The sequence below is a fragment of the Dreissena polymorpha genome, chromosome 9 (genome assembly GCF_020536995.1).
Source record: "Dreissena polymorpha isolate Duluth1 chromosome 9, UMN_Dpol_1.0, whole genome shotgun sequence".
NCBI classification, from domain to species: Eukaryota; Metazoa; Mollusca; class Bivalvia; order Myida; family Dreissenidae; genus Dreissena; species Dreissena polymorpha.
This window is the reverse complement of record NC_068363.1, coordinates 90,435,085-90,458,301: the sequence shown is the minus strand read 5'-3', so window position 1 is coordinate 90,458,301 and position 23,217 is coordinate 90,435,085. Positions and strand designations below refer to the sequence as shown.

General features: G+C 34.9%; 1 protein-coding gene across 1 annotated transcript; it reads left to right on the top strand.

Annotated features, from left to right (window-relative positions):
* The first annotated feature begins 7,281 nt into the window (after positions 1-7,281).
* LOC127844711 (uncharacterized) lies at positions 7,282-13,442 on the top strand. Its single transcript, XM_052375139.1, has 3 exons — positions 7,282-7,440; positions 10,403-12,131; positions 12,481-13,442. Exons 2-3 carry the CDS (start codon positions 10,439-10,441, stop codon positions 12,633-12,635), a joined length of 1,848 nt encoding a protein of 615 aa, XP_052231099.1. The 5' UTR covers positions 7,282-7,440; positions 10,403-10,438; the 3' UTR covers positions 12,636-13,442.
* Positions 13,443-23,217: the final 9,775 nt, after the last annotated feature.

Genomic DNA, 23,217 nt, shown 5'->3' with positions numbered 1-23,217 from the left:
TTTCTCCGTGCATTTACTATTGCATAAGCCATAACTTTAGAATTAAGCTTATGTTTAAAGTTTAAACTGTTTTTTTAGTCAAATCCCACTATGCCTTAAAACTACCGTCTGATCTCTTTGCTTATTTGCATTGGTATATTGTGGAACAATACATTCATATATATTTTCACTATTTACTTGCTTAAAACATTAACTCGACATTTTAATCAGATTTGGTAAAAGTTTTTGAAATGTCTATGAAATCACCCATTTTAATTCAAACATATATATATATATATATATATATATATATATATATATATATATATATATATATATATATATATATATATATATATATATATATATATATATATAGCAAATGTTTTTACGCAAAACGTAGACAAGGATTAAAAGCTGCATACACGTTTTATAATATATCATCAATCACTGATGAACATCCTTAAGATGCCTCATAACATTACTTTGGATACATGGCATCAATGAGACTCGTATTCCTACAATTGCCGATGGAGGAGGGGATGGCTTTAACCTCATTTTTGGACCTAAACATATCAAAGAATTAGTATAATTACTGATATATTCCGTCAAACAACGTACGCGCGCTGAAATTATTTCGGCAGAAAATTATAACATCCCTAACCTAAATTTGTGTATTTTAGTCGGTGATCTCAAATTTAAGAAAGTAACACCAATGCATTCAATAAGATAGATACAATTGTAACGCCATTTGGGGAAAACGCCGTTTCCTGCTGGAGACATAATATAATTTGTCAGTTTATGTCATGTATTGGCTCTGACATAAGCAGTATAGTGTTTTGAAATATTGATGAAATGCCCTTTACAGTATACGTCTTTAACAACATCTGCAACGAATATAGTGTTGGTTAATGTACAATCCGTACGTAAAATAAGTTATTATCGTTGACATATTCTGCTGATAATATTGTATTAAATGTGCCGTTGTGTGCATGTGTCAGTCAAAAATGTAGTTGCCGTCTTGCCATGCATTTTAATGTATATTCCGTCTTGTTATTATCCGGTCACTTCGTAAGAAACACTAAGCTGTTAAATATTTACGTGTTGATTTGGGGACCAAATATGACTAATATGTTTTCTGTAAATGTGTATTTAGTTACTGTTAATTTAGTTGGTTAAATTATAATATTAAATGTATTGTCCATATTATAATAAATGTTTTATGTGTACATAATTGGTGTCAATATTTTTGTTCTATGGTAATGTTGTATTCGATAATGTAAACATATTTTCGTCTATACGTACTATTAGTATGCAGTTGTATTAGTATAATTGTTATAATTAATAGAGTTGCAAAATTCAGTTAAAGATTTGTATTCGAATAAATAAACCCATATTTTCTATGCATAAATACCTCAAGGTCTTGCAATACTGTATGATTAATATCATAGCAATTATTGTATTCGTGTGTTGAGAAATGTGTGGTTGAAAAGAATTGTTTAATTATAATGGCAGTACCCATTATTTTTCATTATGAGAAGGCATTAAAAGCATTTCGTTCACCACTATTAAGAATTAGGTTACGGGTTTTTGTCTACCTCTTCTTTTTATCTTTTTATATAAAATGACATTTCGTGTCTAGAAGTAGTGTCTTAAAAGCAATCCCTAAGAGTGGGACATTTTAATCATAAAACGCGCACTTTATAATTGTAACATTGCTTGCGTTCCGTTAATTACTGGCATTAGCTGTAACATAAAGTTAAAAGTACATTTTTAAGGATTGTCTCTATGAAGGTAAAAAGCTTACAGTAAAGAATACTTACAGACATTGACAAAGGTAATGTTACCTGGAAAAGTTATCAATACTAATAAATAAATTTGCATTATACAAATAAAGCTGCCTTATATAATTACAAGAATATTTTCGTATGTTTTTGTCCGTTTCTCTTAACAATAACCACGTTATCAAAACTGTTGTACATGTAACACTTCATAAATTGTGATTGACCATTAACACGCTATGTATATCAAGTACGTTTTCATTAGTTGATTCTTTTATTCGAATTTACTACAAGATAATAACAATAACAACAATCATTATTATAATTCTTTGCAAACTACTGGACAAAATATTATCAAATATATTTGATATACATACAGTATATATTATAATTATTGACGAAGTTTGTTTTCTGATAACAAGGAGTATAACAAACAATGCATGGTTTTACATCAAAATAAGAACATTGTCTGTGAACTTTTTAATGTGTATGTTAAAATTGCATTGTTGATGACATCTTTTTATAGTCTTATATTTAGATGGTTTTAGAAGAAGTCCATAAAGACAAAACACTGCCTTAAGGCAATTTCATTCTGATATTATGCTTGCAAAATAAAATATGTTTAACAACGAAAAATGCATAAGAATAAAATTTAGAATTTTGTGTATTTTAAACGGTTATTTTTAACTTTATGATGAATCTTATTTGTGTATGCTGCATAAACGGTATGTTTTTGTTGTTTTTTTCACAAGTAATTTTTGATTTAAGAACAACAATGTAAAAAGTAAGAAGGCAATCTTTAATTGTGTTTTATTATTTTACGCTTTACATACTCTGTTAATGATATAATGACATTTTAATACGTTAAGTCGGTTTTGTTACAGTTCAAAAAACGTATAACCAGTCCATGAAAAAAAGGTTTGCAGATAATTGATGATTACCACTTAACTACATATAACGGGCAGTCGTCCTTGCTATACATTGATACAAGTCGAAGAATATCCCTATGTAAACAAATGCATACAGAATATCACTTGAGCAACGAAAGTAAGTAAAGACGATGAAGACAATTACTAGTTATTATGCCAATTGCTTCTTTTTTCGCTCCGCGTCGGATAGTTTCTTTATGTTTGAAATTAACAGCATCGGTATTCGCGGACGTCACAATTGTTCTAGCTAAAGTATCATAATGACAGCTTCTGGTATCCTACCGTAAACAGTGCATAGCATTTTCATATTCACAAAAAGGCACTTGTTATTGGCACAATTATAGAAAACTAAGCATTTGTAAAATACTATGAATATTTTTTTTTTAAGATGTGAACCGATTTTACCAAAAATATACATTATATATCAAGGCTGTACGTCGCGGCTTTAGTTTAAAAAATATAATGAACAATATGTCAACGTATGAGCGTGAGGGAAAAGTAGTTTCAATCTTTTTTTCTTCTGAAAGGAAATGTGCACTTGTTTAAAACGAACATAATTGTTTAAGATACAATAAAAATACGCAGGTAATTGACGAGATATTCTTAAGTAAAATCAAAGAAAATAATGTTCCCAAAGAGGTGGAATAAGAAAGGTATTGATATGGTGCATGTATGATTATACGTATGAAAAGATAGCTGAGTCAAGAAGGAACACATAACAAGCGTTTTATGCATAATGCGTCAAAACAGCTATACTGCATATTGGAAATAAAAAAGATTTAAACTGGAAGGGCGTTAATGGTGATATTCTGAAGCAGAGCTATGGATTTCCGCGTCTACAGTATAGGTATTGGTTTAATAAATACGAATTTAAATCAGTTTAGAATTGTTTCAATAACAAAGGTAGTATTAAGACATACAGTTTTCGTAATCTCGTCTAAAATCGCTACCTAATACCAAAACTCGAAACATTAACGTAGCAGCAATTACTTTGTACCACAAACACTCATAGGATGCAGTTATGTGTTGCGCCTAAATGTATTTTTATTTAGCATGTATTCCGATATTGAAAGATTTAAATGGCTTTTGCACTTACAATGCATCCACAAAGTTTCATTTTTAAATATTGGAATTAATGATAAACAAACGCATATAAATCCGGAGAAATGCATATTCTGTACACATGCAGGTGGGCAGTTAGGTAACTTGTGTATTTGATCACACGTGTATTTTAAGGTACACTACTCTAGTTAGACTATCTGAAACAGTATGAGAAGTTATGCCCCATCATGTAGCTAGAAGTAATGACAATAGACACAGATTATTTAACTAAATTGCAAATCAGTAAATGAGTTATATGAATTAAACCAATTAATAACTTTCTTTTATAATATTTTAAACTTTTTATTGTACCAACTAGGATAGCGAGGCTTGTTTTAACGTATTTGTATTAGACTTTCAGTTTTACATACATTAACCCACTTTATGATTTGTATCCTCTTGTTTATTATACTATCGATATGGTTCAGTCGACGTCGCATGTGCTAAATCAATCGTTGTTAAATATCTTAGTAGACTTCTTAGACTACTAATAATACGGCAACGCCAGTTAATGTAATTTAAAAAGGCCACATTTAATCTTTAAAGTTATGAAGACGTAAGATAAACTATGCGATGGGATATATTTCTTACGCAACATTTATGGCGTTACATGATATATGGTAATATTAGTGAGTGTTTAAGTGTTGTTTCAGGCAGGGGGGGTGGAAATATATTTTCAATATCATCATGAAGCTAGCTGGGTTTGTTATCATCAGCATCATTTTCATTTGAACAATTAACTTATATAAGTATTCTTTTGACATAACTCACGTAACACGAATGTTTTTATAGTGCAGGTTATATTATTATATGCATCTTATTTTTATTCTTTAAACGTAGTGCTACTCTATTTTTTAGGGATATGTTAGAACAACAATTCCATGAATACAAAAAAGCAAAATATTTTCCAACACATCCAAATGCAGTATACTAACAGTGTTATAAATTCAAACTTGCCCGATGGATTTCGGTTTCTATAACGAAAGTGTAATTCCAGTGGGAAATGAAAAAATATACATATATTTATCTTGATATGTAAGGATTTCGGCTTGTGATTTAAAGTCTAAATTATTTTGGAGTATTCAAAGGGTCTACATTAAAAATGTAAAACATATTCATTTATTGTGCTATTTATTTTTATAAAATCTGTAAACTTTTGAAAACGTTTGCATGCTTTTCAAGAGGGGCTAGAGAAGCGTGGGGGCAAAAGGAGCAGATATTTCCTTGATTTTTCAATATTAAAAATGGTTAATATTTCTCACTTCTATTTTTTTTAAAGTTTGGGAACAAATTAAGGCGACGATTTACGATCCCGATTTTTATTTTAATGTATTATCTGCAAATATTCCTTTGGTTGTACACTTTGAGTTTACCTTGAGTTTAATATGGCATGAACACTAATGTATCATTGCGGGTTGACCATACCACTGGGGCAGCAAAGTAGAATTAAAAGGAAGCAGGGTGCAGCAAACTGTTATTTTGCGGTATGTATACAACTTTCCATGTAATGTGTTATACAACAAAACATGAGCATCACATACATTATTTAAATGAATTATTTTGTATTATTAATGTATTATTATTTTCTCGTTTTACTTTCGCTCTGGTAGACACAGTTAAATCATTTTCATTATGGTTCATAGTGAATTCAGATTCACATTTGATCAGAACGTAATCGAGTAAGTTAAAATGTACATAGCATAAACGTCGATTTGGGCATTTTCATCAAAATGTTGGTGCTAGTTTTAATGCGCTTCGCACATACTCTTATAAGTTAATATACAGAATGATCAGATAGAGTATGATTTGTTTACCTGTTTACCCGATACAGTTCCGAACGAACGACATGTTTACGTGTTTATACACAACCTGTTAGGCCCTACTGTCGAACTGCTATGCGTAATCCAACCTGCTTAAAGCGACTTGTTTACATTGTGTTGATTAATTTTTTAAAGTGTCACCGATTCAAGAAGAATGCAAGCGATATAACAAAAAACTCTAAAGTCAAAAAAAATATTTTAATTAATTTTTAATTTTTCGTTTATTGATAATTATCATTCGAACTCGAAAAAGTAATAAAGCGTTGTTAACACTTTGCATCGACAATGAACAAATATCGTGTAATACCGAATTGTACATAAAAGCAAACTTCAAATTTAAAAGCCTGTGTGGTATGGTGGTTGCGAGTAAGCTTTCCTTCTAGACGTACCAGTTTCGCATAGAAGGGTAGGCACATCCTCTTTACATTATCTCTTTCCTTGTTATTATGACTATTATAATATATTCCGAATCTTAAAATTTAGTTAGTAATTTCATTTGCTGAATCTTAAAAAACGAAAACCCGTGAGAGTGTCCCTTTAAAATCAATAGAGAAAGTGTATTCGTTAACAACACTTTCTGCAATAGTGACATGACTTCGTCTGATACTTATACAAACAGTCTCGTCGCCAATGCTGTGAATGTCCTGGTTGCCGACGAAAAACGTGCGTTTTATTTGTTGTTTATGATAAGATATCTCTTATAAGCAGAGACATGATGTTATCTACGTCTCTCGTAAAAGGTAAACGATACGCAGAAAGGATTTAACGCAAATGTTGAGTGCCCAAAGTTTATCCGTGCATTATTGTACAGCTGTGCGTGGCGTTCGTCATTTTGACATGAGCGTAACAGACACGCTTTAAAATATGTCCTATTTTCATACCAAGAAATGTAATTACAGCTTGGAAGTTTAGCGGCTGAATATTCTTTTATACATTGTATTCGATGCATGTAAGGAAATATTTAACGTAATTTTTTTAGCATCATAATTCAGGAGGTAAATTAAATTTCCGCTCATAAACAATCAATCGATTTGATTGTTAGTTATTTGAACCGACTACAATGCCAGCGTTTCATTATAGCCATTCGCATCACTTAATTCACACGGATGTGACGTGAGATCCTTATGGCCTTCATTCATTCTTCGTTGAAAGTGTGATAACTAATAGTATTCATGATTGTTGCGGTTTTGTGTTCTCGTATATTTATTTTGAGACAATTTTACCTAAGTTATACGCTAGCAATTCAGGTTCAACAAGCACGCATCTCTGTAACTACCATGCATATTCAATTGAAGCTTGACACGTACCTTCTGGGTCATAATGTCCCTGTTTGTACGTATATTTTTGAATTGCACAATCTACTAGTAGAACCAATACAATATATAAACACTTAAATTAAAGTTTCTGCAGTCAACAAAAGATATAATGCAACGAATTAAAAGTATATTAATGTATTTTGCACAAATACAATCTTTGCATTTTCGCATGATAAAATGCACAACATGTTTATGAACGGTAAACAAGAATGCAAATGAACAATCGTCGACCTTTCTGCACCAGCCATTTGAATGTAAATCATTTCGCTTATCATTTAGCCTACTTACAATACACGATTTCTTTATTAACAACATGTTTGTTTTTTCGTTCTAGTTACATACTTAATTACCGCACCTGTGCGTTCTGATTTACGGATAGTTGTCGACGACGGACTCACGCTGTCTATAAAAGACGGCAGAGATTGCGAATACAATGATCGATTAAGAATAATATTCGGTCGCGAAACAACGATAGAACTGTACAGGAACAACTATTGCTTGACATCAGTAACAGGTATTTAATTATTATCATTATGTGACTGAAACTACAGATAGAAAGAATAGATAGATATGTTAAAGGGGGATGTGTGTTGCGTTTTTTCATGTATTTTTTATATGTCGTTTATGTTTATTATTTATTTTTGTGCTTTTCTTTTCAATAGTCATGTTAAAATGACTTTCCCATTTTTTCCAATTGTGTAAGTGATCACTTTTACCGTATTTACAAATTGGTTTGTGTTTTGTGTGTTTTTTGTTAGGTTTTTGTTGGGGTAATTTTTGTACATTTATAAAGTATTAAGTTAATTGGCCAGTCAATGGCCAAGATTTAGTTATATATGTATATGTCTTTTACACTCATTGCATTTCACCATTTTTGATGACACATACTTAAATTGAAAATTACCATTTATCTTTAAAAAAACATTTTTTCGAAGTTTGATTTCTTAATCTAACTTCAAATATAGTGTGTAACGACCCGAATCGTTTTTATTCGGGTTGAGCAATTTCAATGACCAATGAAACACGGACCTTGTTAAATATACGTCATTGTTTCAATATTAGCAGTATTACCGGACATTGATTTGAGAAAAAGTTAAGGGAAATGTTGAGTGCACAAAGTTTCTTTTAAACAGCTATTGTTGCCATTTTTGCATAAATGTTCTTCATGTAAAGCATAAATATGGCACTTGTTTAGCATATTCTGCACATCCTATGTCCTATTATATATGAGCCGCGCACTGATAAAAAGGGGTTAAATGCATGTGCGTAAGGTGTCGTCCCAGATTAGCCTGCATAGTCCGCACAGGCTAATCAGGGACGACACTTCCGCCTAAACTATGTTTTCCTAAGAAGTTACTTTCTTTAATCAAAACATATAAAAGTGGAAAGTGTTGTCCCTGATTAGCCTTTGCGGACTACACAGGCTAATCTGGGACGACACTTTATGCAAATGCATGAAACCTCCTTTTCACAGAATTATTTATTCTAGGTCATGCAGGCGTTTCGAAAACTAACTGGTAAATCAATATCTATTCCTACGGGGGGGAGGGGGGGGGGGGCTTTTATTTTATTCCATCCCAAAATGAAAACTTCTACACTTTATCGTAACATGTAAACATTATTAGCAATATCAGTTTCAGGTTAATATGTTCGCGTTATATATACTTACCAAACTAGAGCAATCATCGAGCAGTTTATGACTAGAATTTCGAAAGCAACTTTTTATAATAAACTTAAACTAAATAGCAAAATATCCGCTTTTCATTGTAGCCATTTGCATAAATAAAGTTTCACCGACTCTCACCAAAAGAACTTCATTTGAATTGTGTTTCCTGTTTTCGCATCAAATATAAGTCGTTATTAATTTCATCTTACTGTAAAGCTTCAGTGATCAGCTATGATTAATTGAATAAATACCGAAATAATTCCGAGTAAACCATAAAACCGCTGAAATTAATTATTGAAAAGGAGCAGAATATTAAAGGCCATATTAGATTTTAACGGTTTCCTTTGTATGTCTTCATGGTACATATGTTGGTTAGATACAAAACTCCTTATCGTTGTTGAATGTGTATGCGTGTGTGCGTAATAGTACATTTCATTTTTATGCGTTTTAATGTGGGGTTATATATAACTCAACCCATGTATGCCTAGCGTCTAGAAAAAAGGCATTGGCAAACAGCGTAGACCCAGATGAGACGCCGCATGATGCGGCGTCTCATCTGGCTATGCGCTGTTTGCTTAAAGGAACTTCTGTAAGAAATATTCTAAGTATAGAAATAAATATACTAGACATCCCTTATTTTGGAAATAAATTGTTCCAATTTAGAAGGATGGGAGAGTCCACTAGGCATACATTGGTTAACCAATGTAAATCCGTTTGTCTTTCCGCCCTTCCGTAACATTTTTGTAATGTTCATAACTCAAAACTGGTTCAACAGTAAAGAACTGTAACGAACATATTAACCAGTATGAATCTTTCGGAGCTCCATGTTTTCAGAATGTGTCATTTACATTTTAACATGTCTTGCGCGTAACTATCAAGTATTGCTGCAAGAGAACTGAAACTTTACTATATAAACCTTTGCGTGAACGTTTGCACCCCCTATTTAGATTCGGATGTTTTCGGCATACACAAATTATGGTAATGCATAGCAAAATTAGAACATTTTAAAACTTCTGTAATGGTATGGAGTTCAACGCTACAACCTTTTAAACCTATATGTTAAGAACGTTTTGAGCATCTCCATATATTTTTTTTTATTTTTGTTCTCGACTAAGAATATTTTTATAATGAAAAAACTAGTTTTGCGAGTACCTCAGTTCATTAAACTTCACAAACATATTTATCAGCTTGTGAACTTTCGCTCCTTTGTATTTTTGTTGTTTTTTCATTTTTCATTTTGCTAAAAAGCAATTCTAATCCTTAAAAGCTAATAAATGTTGGCGTTGTTTTGTGTTTTGTTTATATACATAAATGGGTTTTTAGACAAAGGTAGAACATGGTTGCATCGCATGTCTAGTTCTACATGTTTCCACTGGTGAACGGTCATTTTGAAAAGTATATTGTGTTACTGTAGTGTCTGTCATTCTTTCTGATCATCGCTCACGATTATATCTGAAGATAAATAGAACATTAACTCATAAGGGGTACGTACAATTATAGTTAACCTATTATTTTTAGCATAATAACACCAGACGCTGCGGCGCCAGTAGATTGTATTTCAAATTCAGAATAAAATGAGCATACAGTTCACACACAACATGATTAAGTTAAAAGCATATATTTTTCCTGCGAAAGTGGCTTCGGTCAGTAACGCACCAGAGTTACTCAGCTTTTGTATTAAATAAAATTTTCTACTTAATTTAAATCCATATTTTAAATGAAATACAACAAGAAGCTTATCGAAACAGAATAACAAAGAAGCATTTGTCTGTGCATATACTTTTTACCCATACACACTGTTTCATTTTAGAACTCATAATCGATACAAGCTCAGGATAAAACAAAAATGAACGACTCCCACGCAAACCTTACATTGGGCCTGATGAAAAGGCGGCGCGAAGTTACAAAGGGGATAACACTGGACGGTGAACATCTTAGCATCCCGCAAGTGGTAGCAGTGTGCCAGGATCCCGGCTTGCAAGTGGGGCTTTCAGAAAGCGCGCTCCAGGAGGTCGAGTTGAATGAAAAATATCTTAAAAGGAAGTTAAATGACGGACTGATTGTGTATGGAATCAACACGGGTTTTGGCGGAAGCGCGGGCGTTAGATCATGGAAACTTGAAGAGGTCCAGATCGGATTGATACGTAGCGTGAACGCTGGGATGGGTCGCGTATTTCCGGTGCACATGACCCGAGCCGCTATGGTGACAAGAGCGAACTGTTTGGTAAAGGGCTATTCCGGTGTAAGGACGCTAGTTCCGAAAACACTAGTGGATTTGATTAACGCGGACATAACTCCTAGTACACCGATGCGGGGCTCCGTAAGTGCCAGTGGTGATCTCATGCCGCTAAGTTACATAGCAGCTGCGATAATCGGCAGGGAAGATTTGAAAGTGACCGTTGGTGGGTCAACCAAGGAATGCCGGGTCGCCCTCGAGGAAGCAGGTATTAAACCTCTCGCGCTTGGTCCGAAAGAAGGACTAGCAATAATAAACGCTGATTCGTTTGCCGCCGGAGTTTCGGCCCCCGCGGTTTACGATGCCAACCTGATGTTGATGCTGACCCAGGTGTGCACGGGTTTGTCTGTTGAAGCCCTCCGCGGCCGAACAGAAAGTTTCCACCCTGTGATCCATAGCTGCCTACCGCATATTGGTCAGAAGGAAATCGCGCAAAACATGCTCAAGATTCTCGACCAGAGTAAAATGGCCATTACAACATTAGACATGCATCTGCCGGACACATACGGCGTTTTGAAGCAGGATCGATACAGTCTGCGGTGTTCGCCGCAGTGGCTGGGGTCCGTCGCAGAGACGCTTAAAGACGCCTGCAGGAGAATAACGATTGAGCTGAACAGCGCAAACGATAATCCAATCATCGACCATCGAACGGACACCATTGTGCACGGAGGAAACTTCCAAGGCGAAACGTTGTCAATCACAATGGATCAGACGAGACAAGTAATGGGTGTGTGTGGCAAACTCCTGTTTGCTCAGTTTTCTGAAGTCGTCAACGCCAGCCTGAATTTCGGTTTGCCGCCCAATCTGAGTGGATGCGATATCAATGAAGACTGGGGTTTCAAGGGCAGCGACGTTGCTATGGCGTCCTACATGTCCGAATTGGACCACTTTGTCAACCCGATGAGCAACCACGTGTTGAGCGCGGAGATGCACAACCAGTCCGTAAATTCGCTTGCACTGGTAAGTGCCCGCCTAACTACGGAAGCGATCGAGATTGTCCAAATGATGATAGCAAATCTCCTTTGCCTTTCCATACAGGCGATTGATTTGCGTCACCTGAGAAATCTTGTTTTAAAAGAAATCGAGATTTTCACCGATGAGCACCCGGCTCTGAGTCAGTCCTTCAAGGACATAGAGTGGTACGATCTGCTCTTCCAGACTGAGATAAGAGCAGCGGAAGTTGTCCAGGCCCTTCCTGTGGAATGCCGTGATGACGTCAAAGATCAGCTGATCACAAAAATCTCCAACATTTACACATCCGCTTGCTCTGGGGCCATTGACTGTTCCGAACTGATGGGCAAAGGTTGGTTCAACATTCCAGTTCATTTCAAATGAATTATTGTTCTTAAACTGATGTTGATTTAAACAATGCATTTCTCCTTTTTCATCATAATTAATTTTCTTTTTTACCGAAAAACCAGAGCATATAGAACACATTCTATTGCCAGAACATCTAAAATTCAAACTTCTAGTAAAACTACGTCAACTGAACTATTTTTACACAATACAAATTTTTCGTCAACTATCATATCACAAAAATAAAATTGAGTTCAATACCACTCCTGTGGCTTCATCAGATTCTTCTATCTTATGTTAGCATTCAACATTGAACACCCAAAGTTATATCATATTTGCCATATTAACTATTGCAGGCACAAGTAAGATGTACAGCTACGTTCGCAGGGACCTTCGAATCCCCTTCTACTGTGGCCAACATGCCCTCGACACTTGGCTCAACAATATACTACAAGCCATACAAAGCAGAAATATCGAAACTGTGCTCGAACAGATATTCTCTGACGAATAACTCAAAACAAACACACGCTCGCAAACGGGACTAAATGCTTAACTTATTATTTTTCGTCATTAGAGTAAATTCTATATTAATTGATTGCTTTCTGTGCTTGAAGCCAAAGAAGTTTAGTCATATATGTTGACTTTGAAATTTGAATTGCGATGACCGTGTGCATACATTTGAATAACTTACTTTTTTCGGTGATATTCTGTGAAAATGCAGTTGATTCAATAAGTGAACAAAGACATGCATTCCCATTTTATGGTATGTGTATTTTATGTAAAGTATACACTTTTATGTTGATTATGCTTACGAGTAATGTTATCGTATTAAATAAGGTCATACACTTATATTTTATGGAACGCTAAGCTAAAGTAGCTTTAATGTTACAGCAAGAGCTCGATCAATCTAATTTACTCAACACATAAATAAAATCTAGTTCTTTGTAGACCTATGTTTTTAGCAAATTTGCATCGGAAGACTAACGGTAAAAGATGCGCTCGTTATTCCTCTTCCTGAGTAGAATGGCTAATATTGTGTATGGGGATAATTAAAGAACGCCTCCATAGTGGTGATATAAACCGTAACCTTCGTGTCGCAAGGCGGACACCATGTCCAATACGTCAAGGAGACCTCAATTTTGTATTCGTTTAAACGAACATATACGTCACGTATATAGGAATAGTGTACGCTTGATTGGTAGTAAAACGGGAACACACATTTAGAATTGTGAAAAAACTTTCGTGCTTATGTATTGCAACTAGTTTTAAGATTAAAAATTTAACAACAAATATAAAAATAAATAAAATGTATAAGTTCGTTGAAGCCTTCATTTAATTTCACAAGCCCAAACCAATCGTCTTCGTGACTGTTCCAAGAGATGTCGGAAACATATGTTCCTGATCAGAAACTAACCTGTTCACCATGCTTCTCGGTCACATTAGCCTGTGCGAATGCATACGTCCCATTTTCACGTGACGCGAGATCTGCAGCCGATGCGTTCGTGGTTATAACAAAACAATTAGTAGTATTATTGATGATTGCAAAAAACTAACTTTAAAACATGCGCTGATGACATATCATTCCATTATTTTAACCTCCATTCAACTTTTATAAATGAATATCATTCAACATTCTAAGCCACATGTAAGATAAACTCGGTAATCATGTCATAAAATGTATTATTAATTTAATCTTAACCTTGCATTTAAGAAACGTATATTTGCATAAGTTCAGTGTCAGTTATTTTAGTGAGGAAATCAATGTTAGTAACTATGGAAATACATTTTCAGCATTAATTTGGCTCAAAGATTGCCTTACATATTTTATATCAACAACTGCGTGCGATCACACACTGCCGAAACCAAACAAATGATGTAATGCGAGATCATAAATTAACCCATTTATGCCTTGTGGACTCTCCCATCCGTCTAAATTGGATCAATTTATTTCCAAAATTAGGGATGTCTAGTATTTTTATTTCTATATTTAGAATATTTTTTACAGAAATTCCTTTAAGCAAACAGCGCAGACCCTGATGAGACGCCGCATCATGCGGCGTCTCATCTGGGTCTACGCTGTTTGCCAATGCCTTGTTTCTAGACGCTAGGCATAAATGGGTTAAATATTCAATTGTTAAAATAATGGGCATACAGGAGCAATTGCGTCTTCAATGTTCTCGACAGTTACAACGGACCATCATGCAAGATACATCTTTTTTCCTCGAGCATGGCGGCGGCTCAACAACAACATCAACAACAGCAGACAAATAGATTTATGAACCTAAACACGCCCACGGTGCATTTCCAGAAACATCAACGGATAAAAAAGACCAACTAGCATCCGTAAAAATGGGAACTCGAGCCAGCAAGGAACAGGATAAGCCAGCGAACGTTACACCGGAAGCTCCCGACGGAGGCTTGGGATGGGTAGTAGTAGTTTGTAATGTATACATCGTTGATTTACAAAGGGCATATTCTTACTAGGCGTTAATAAGACCGGGCGAACATGCAATACTTATATCGCAATAATTAAATATTAGATTTTCTGAAAAAAGTTATTTCGCATTTCTGACTTTTCTGAGTTTTGTTATTTTGGGATTAAAAACCTTTTGTGGGAGTAGGGATGAGGAAATGGGGCCGATTTTGGCCCGAAAAATGGACGAAAATAATATTTCCTGTCACCACATATTTCACGTGTATTTGTGGTGATGCAATCGTTGACAGTATTGCTAAATGATATATTACCTGTTTTGGGATAAGTATAAGAAAATCAGTTCTTTCGAGTTTTGTGTGAAATTGCTTTCTTGCCAGAAAAGATGCTAGAATCTGTGAATAAGTCCCTTAACATTTGGTAAACAAAACGTAGACTGAAGGTATACCACAGTTGATCCACATTTACATCTCACGCACGCGAACACAGACTATTTTGACACTAATGCATATCAATCAAGTTACGCGTGGTTAATATGTCCTTTGTTTGACTCTGAAACTTACAACGTGGATGAACACGCTGAATTTAAATAATGCTGATTTCGCTGACCTGAAAACACCTTTGTTAATTACATATTTTGTAAAACATAAGTTTTATACTTAGTATGACGGTTAAAACATTGATTTTAAAGGGGCCTTTTCACGTTTTAGTAAATTGACCAAATAAAAGAAAATGTTTCAGATTCGCAAATTTTCGCGAAACGATTGAATAATTTGGAGAGTTCTGTTGTTGTCGTTATATTTTGCGATACTACGAGGATTGCTTATACATGTATAAAGTATACAATATATCACTCATTGTCTGAGCACAGATGGCCGAGCGTTCTAAGCGATAGACTTACATGTACTACAGGGATCAGTGGTGTGAGCCCAGTTGTGAATTTCTTTTTCTTTCTTCAATTTTATTCTTGTTGTTTTTTTACTGGAGCTTTTTATATCCAATTTGTACATTTATCAATATAAAGCATTTAATGACAAACTTCAATAAATGACAAAATCTGTGAAAAGGCCCCTTTAAATCTGTACAAAACACAATCACGACATTTACAGAAATACGTTTTTTTCATGTGTGTTAAACTCGCATACGTACTTATTGAGTCCTACAATGTGTTGCTGTTGGTGTTTAATCATAAATGGGATTGTTCCTTGTTTACATCGCCATAATGATGTTGTTGAAGTGTGTGTGTGTGTGGGGTGGGGGGGGGGGAAGGGGGGAGGGATGTGTGCATGCGTGTATGTGTGTGTTTAGCCATTTCTAGATCATGTTTTATATCATGCGCTAAAGTTATATTACCAAATAGACTCACGTTAAATCTACATTTTGTGTCCTCCACAGTGGCGTTCGTCTTGAACTTTCTGAAAGGGGGCGCTGTGAACACATTCGGCGTCCTCTACGTGGCGCTGCTCTGTTACTAGGTATATTCGTGCTTGATTAGCCTTTGTATGTTTTATTTCTTTTCATAATAGCATTCGTTGATGGCCATTTACTTGCTAGATATGCTTGGTATTTAATGTCATGTTCAAGATGTTATATTTCGATATAGACTTATATTCAGCACAAGCAAAAACAATGTTTAATGACTCCACTTTAGATTTAATCTTGGGAACAATTCAAACTCTTTAACATTACTTACTACACGCCCTGTGTCCAGCGCTTTTAGCTCTCGGTTCTCGTGCCGCACTATGGTGGTGGTGGGTGGGGTGCGGCTGGATGGTACATCACGGGATACATGCCCCGGATAGAGTACATGTTCATCACATACGGGCTTCTGGCAGGTATGTTGTCCAGATTATCCACTTTTTGATGCGGAGACTTTGACTGCTACATAAGTGTATTTGAACAACACATAATTTGCTATGGTGTTGATTTTGATTTCTGTGTTTTCCTTAGTAAAATGACTGTTTATATGCGTTTATAGCTTTAACAGAATGTATATATTCTTAAGTGTATCATCGACAATTTATTATCATTTTGCCAAAAAGAACCAGTTCCTAAAAAAATTTCACCGAAACTTTCACTTTCAACTTAAAATGTGTCATATGACTCATTTGAATGTAAATTTTGGTAACGTTTAATTTTAGTATTTAAGTTATTAGAAATACTATGTAGTTGCTGAAATCCACTATAGGTATTTCAAAACACGTCGGAAAACACGTAGGTTAAGCAAAATTGTGGAATGCCGTCTGATAAATTCTTGGAATACTCATTTATTTGTGACATTCGATCGACATGCCATTTAATATGTATAAGTTATTTTGTTGGTTACATATGACCGCATGGTGACGGACACATTGTGCAACATAAAAAAAAACTTAAGAAAACCGATTACTCATGACACACTATTCAGATTCATGCATTCTCCACATTAACTGTCATTTCGCTACACCAATTATTGTGAAGGTGGGCAACTGGTTCAACCAAAGGCGTTAATTGGCAAACGGTATAACAAACTCTGGTGCAGGTGTTTGGACCTTCGCCTTCGCTCCGCTACTCGAAGCACTCCTAAGGGAAAACAGGTTTTCCGACACGATGCTGATAATGGGCGGAATCATGTTGAATATCAGCGTATGTCGACTGCTGTTTCTTCCAGTGCTCTCTCAAACAAAGGTTAAACATGGACACGGTTTAACAAGCGCTACTGAGATTTTTGGTATTCGACAAATGCACGACCCAAAATGTGATATATCCAATGATTATGACCAAGAAAGATATGAGAAGGGAAAAATTAAGTTCAGTAAGACATGCGATAAAGCAGCATCGAAATGTTTCGTCAACGATTATATCGAGTACACACTTTGGAAAAACCGGTCTTTCATAAGTTTCGGGATCTCGGTTATGCTCACAACACATGGCCACTCCCCCGCTTCCGTCATGTTGTCTCCCCTCGCTGCACAGAATAACATACCAGCACGAAAATCTGCCTTTTTGCTGTCAATCACTGGTATCGCCGATATCATTGGTCGATTAACATTCGGAGCCATCTGCGATATAGACTTTCGTAGAAAAAACAACTAGAGTATATGTACGTAGCTGCTATCTTTATTAGTGGCGTCGTCATTTTTGTTTGCGGCTTTGCTTACACAAAGTGGCATTTCGTGACCTATGCCGTTGTGTTTGGCCTTTTTGCAGGCTCCTACACTATGTAGTACAACGCATTGACCCCTGTGTTCCTTGTGGACCTTTTCAGGGCCGAGAAACTTCCCAGTTCCTTTTGCCTCGCCCTCTTGTTCCAAGGACATGGTTTCCTCTAGCGGGTAGGTATTTTTTATTTGTATATACCGGTATTAAGTGAATGAAACTGTATGTGCATATATTGCAAGGGAAATTGTCTTTAACCTTTGTTTATTTACTATATAAGCATTTACTAGTTATCCTCATTTATAGAAATTTCGATACATGTGTGTTTAACTATTATATACAAATGAAAATAACACAAAATCAAAGACTGCTGTCACATTTGATAGCATTATGACTCACAGAGCAAGCTTACTTACACAATGCCAAAGAAAATAAACGACGTTTCCAGAAATATGCATCCATGATTGATATGTGGATTCGTTTAAATTGATTCTTACACATTGTCTACAATAAATAAAATAAAACATTTTGAAATGCAAAGTTTCTGGTGATGAAAAAAAGACAACGCTCGATATCCTTGATCTGTTTAAACTTTTATGATAGTGAGATAAATGCTGTCATATGCTAAAACACGCATCAAAAATACTGTCAAAAGCACACATCAAAAAGCAACATGCGTGGGACAGAACATTACTTATTGAACGTTACATTTACCATGGCAATTATTCCGATTTGTGGTCGGATGAATATCAAAAACTCTTTAAAATGAACTTCGTAGACATCAGTCATAAAGATATATTCGCAACTGCTTTTTATGCAATACCAAAATTCCTTATAGCTCTTGTCGATGTCGTTAATGTTTACAAGGACTGACCGATTTTCAAGTGCTTATTTGAACACAAATTTCACCATTCGATCGAGGCCAAAAACTACCTTTATTTAATTGTCGTCGTTTCGATCAACATAAATCATTATAGTAGCACGTTAAAAACATAGGTTCGCTGGCATTAAGCGTGCACTTCAAGTTTTTCTTGACGTAAACCCGGGTGTAAACCTTTACCTGTTAAGTTATTTTGATTTCTCGGAAGCTTGGACATGTTTTCATGTGTCAATAGTGCTCCAATTTGAGATAGTCTTATTTATAAGACGCGCAAAGAATTTAGAGATACTTTTTATATGGGCTAAATTCTTTGGAACGTCTTATCGGCGAAGGAACAATTACGTGGTGGAGACCAGAAAGTTTAAATTTTCATCAATTTGCGTAAAATTGCAAAATAACATAACCAACTCATTAAGTTTTAGTTCAGAAGTCCATCTTTACCTCAAATATCGTCGAATTGAAGTTAGAAAGGCAATAATTCTTGAGTTAAATGTCTGCTTAAATCGCAACACAATTACTAACCTCAGGCCATGTTTTGAAAAATGCTGTTTGTCGACACCACAGTGTAACGTGTACGCGTAATTTGTCTTTAATCTCATATTTTTAGTTATTCATCAGCGAGTAAATAACAACAGTCGAACGCAAACGGTGTTTTCCGCCGTTTATTCTTCACATTAAAACCAGATGGTTTTCATATGTTATGTTATCGATTAATATCTACACAGCAAGCGAATCGAGAGATATTGAACATTTGAATAGAGGTTGGATTTAAATTGCTCAGGCGTGCAAAATTCAAAGTGTCACCACATAAGTCTGACGGAAAATTATCGATAAATTAATTATCTACACAGGATTCTAAAAAGTATTGCAGTCTGCTGATATTAACTGTCTGATATCGGGACTTAAATGTTACGCACAAAATACTTGCGCAACAATATAGACAAAGAAGGAAAACTTTCCACCATTGTTTTGGTCTTTCCCCCGTGTACGCTCCAAATATTACCAATGTAAAAAGTAGCTTAACATTTGAGAGCGTCAACAAGTTGGACTATAATTTACGAGACCTTTTAACTTCAATTTATGACCTAATATTGCCAAGTAATTCTTGCGAGCGATATTATGTCTCATAAAGATCATTTCGGCATCCCTCATTGAATATCGTATTTATAGCCTGGATAAATACGACTTAGGGAGACACTTTTGACAATTTAATGCTAAATCTAGAGAAGTGATCTGCCATGTAACCATGTATTTAACCTTCCAGGTCATATATTGACATACGTCCTTGTTGACTTTTGTCTGATTTTACTAATCGTTGTTTGCAATCGGGTAAAGCCCTTAGTGCATAGCATTGACCGTCCAAGGCAGTGACCCAAGCTTTATTCTGCTATGTGTGAATGTGGTTTTGCATCGTGCCGCACAAATTTCGCAATTGGTTACTTGCCATAAATAAAGAACGACGAACGTATGTATAATAGAAATGTAATACTGCTGGAACATCTGCAGATTCATTTCTTCATATGGCCATATTCGACAGAAAAAAACGCCCATCATCGGAATGAGACACAAACGGATTTTTGTATAGCCCGTCCCTTTTCTACTGATTGTCTGATTTTGACGATAGATGCGTGGAATAATTGACAGTATATCAATTGTGGACCAGAGCGTCATTTCAAGCAAAGCTCAATGAGCGCATTTGCATGAACGAGGGGAGTGACAGTGGGAAGATAGTCACAATGTGGGGGTGATGGGCGGACAAATAGATTGTTCCTGAGGTTGATCGTCCTAGACTTAAAGGTCATACTAAATTGAATACATCATTCCCTAACAAAACCTCGACTGGGACTGATAGGATTAAAAATGTCGGAACATTTTTTAAAAATTCATTTCATTAAATTTCTTTTTACCTGAATATATATATTTATCAGGAAAGAAAATGCAATTTCCCTTTAAAAAATGCATTTGTTTAATGTTCTTCTATCAATAACTTCTCTTGAAAAGTATTTTTTCCCATCAGCACTCGTGCAATAACATTTTTATTATGACTGAACGCACCAGAAGTAACCTGCATTTTCATATATATACAATCAAAAGGACTTTTTTATCCCAAATAACGTTTGACACACAACTTGCATGGACTTAAGTGTTTCAACAATGCCAAGTATATGTGATGTAATATAGCAAGTCCTTCCGCTTGTTTACGACTCAAGTCTGAAAAGACTTACAAATGCCAAATGAGGTCCTTCTGCATTTCAGGCTGCATTAAATGAGGACCCAGCACATCTACGTTGTTAATTGTTTGACTGAAGAAAATTGGGGCAATTTTTGTTATAATTGTAATATCCAGCTATTTGTTATTTGCTAAAAGACATTATTAATGTTAGTGTGATTTTTTGTTGTAAGAGGAAGTCGGGGTACCCAAAGGAAACCAACCTGTCCGGTATAGAGACCACATTCCAAACTCACATGCTTCCGAGAACGGATCGCCTAGGTGAGAAGAGTGTGTAACATTCACTGCATTAACCAGTTACCATTATTTATACCCGTCACTAACAATTAAGATCTATGATCGTGCGCATTGACCAATTAAATGCATAATGACTAAGGATTACAACAACCAAAATAAATGCATTTAGGAATCCCGGACTCCTAAAACTAGTCAACAACAGGAAAGTTTTAAACAATAGCATTAATGTCTAAATAAATATAATTCAAAGCGCATATAGAACATAAAATATTCTGCTTTAAACAATACACAAATACACTTCCCTTTTACTAAGCAAACTACCATCTATGACAGAGACGAATTATTTTGGGAACAAAGTATCAAAATTGGCTTAGTATACAAATCATATAACTATAAATGTCAAATTATGAATTACTTTTATATAAACTTACCTGATAAGATCATGATGGCGGCTTTGCTAACAGCCTTGCAGTTCGGTAATTTGAAAACAGTTTTAAAAGTCATGTCATGTTCATCATAATTAATTAAAACATGTTTTAAAGACTGATAAGAGTCAATATATGAGACAATATAACACTAAACACTTGACACCATTATCCTTTTTAATGGGAGAATGTTATGTATGAGTAATGTTTACTATAATTAATATTATTTTGTAAACAGACAGAGTTTAAACATAAGGAACAAGAAAGTGTATAGCCCAGGATCTTACACGTCTAAAACAAAATAACTTGTTTTATCACTTATATTACCAACTCAAACAACTCCAACAACAATTCTTTGTTATTTAATATACCATATATATATGTCGATGCCATGTTTTATAAAGCGGATATAACAAAACTGCAAAATCATGCGTATGCATCCAATGTATCCAGAATGTGTAAATTACATTACGTTGAGAATGCTTGATGCTAATGTATTTGTGTTGGATTTTGTAACAATCTGAAGTCATTGAATTAAACCGTAGCTGTTTGCTTCCAATCAATAAACCTCAAAAAAACAGTTAAACAATATCTTTGAAAAATTCCATCTGTTATGGTTAGTATGGTGATAGAGTTCGACGTTTGCAGATTCGCCGCGAAAGTTTGAAATGGGAATCAGGCTGATCATTGAAGATCTAGATGGAAATAAAGAAATATGAACATAAACATATTTTGCGAAGTATGAGACAGTAGCGTCCTTTTGGAACTTGATGTTATTTCGTGATTTTGTTTGCTTTAATATTACCTTGGCTGTAAAATATATCATTTAAAATACCTGTTAATGCGCAACTTTTAATTAATCAAACCATGACAATATTTTTAACTAGCTCCAGTTTGTTTTGAACCGTGTTGTTCGTCTTGTATGTATTTTCTGATATTACTTTAAAATGTATTTCCCCGGGCATTAAACTTAGTCAATTATTACATATAATGAGTACCCCTTCCATTAGTATAGATCTACTTTGTATTATTATTCAGATTTACCGGCTAACACTTGCTTTATTTGTTCGACACAATGTTCATTGTTGAGACGATGATTGGCAGCTAATGTGATAAACCAGTTAATCACGTTTTCTGAGATTCACATGTTCCCATGAGTGCATCCTAAATAACTTACGACTTATTCGAAGCCTCGTGATAACGACCCTTAGGATCTTAGGGATGTTGAACAATTTCCAAATCAAAAAGGGACCAACTCAAATCTATCGAACTTTTATCGGTTTTGCATTTAATATAACATATGTTTTGTAGCGTACACTTGGTTTTTTACTTTCAGACGTTGACACTTCATTTGTGACATAAGGAGATAAGATAACTGTTATGACCAATTGACACAGCTTTTATTCAGATCGTTTATAAACTGAAGACAACCGTTCTGAGAACTTTTTTTTCGACGCAAATAGGGCGGACGAACAGGAATTACACGTGTTTGTAACCGTGCATTTGCTTCATATGTGCAGTTCATTATCTGTATTAATTATGTTCAATTCAATTGATAAGGTTCAGTTAGCGGTGGATACACATTGGCTCCGATTATTTAGTGGAATATTTAGTGTAAAGGAAGTAAATCTCAATATTTTGTAACATGACATTAATTCGTATCAAACATTACAAGAAATGTCTTCAAGAAATACACCCGGTGTTGAAATCAATGTTGACGCCGTTGTGACCTTAAAGACAATACAATGACGA

Coding starts and splice junctions, on each gene's coding strand:
- LOC127844711 (XM_052375139.1), top strand. CDS start 10,439: ATGAACGACTCCCACGCAAACCTTACATTGGGCCTGATGAAAAGGCGG. Junction 12,132..12,480: donor TTCCGAACTGATGGGCAAAG/GTTGGTTCAACA, acceptor TAACTATTGCAG/GCACAAGTAAGATGTACAGC.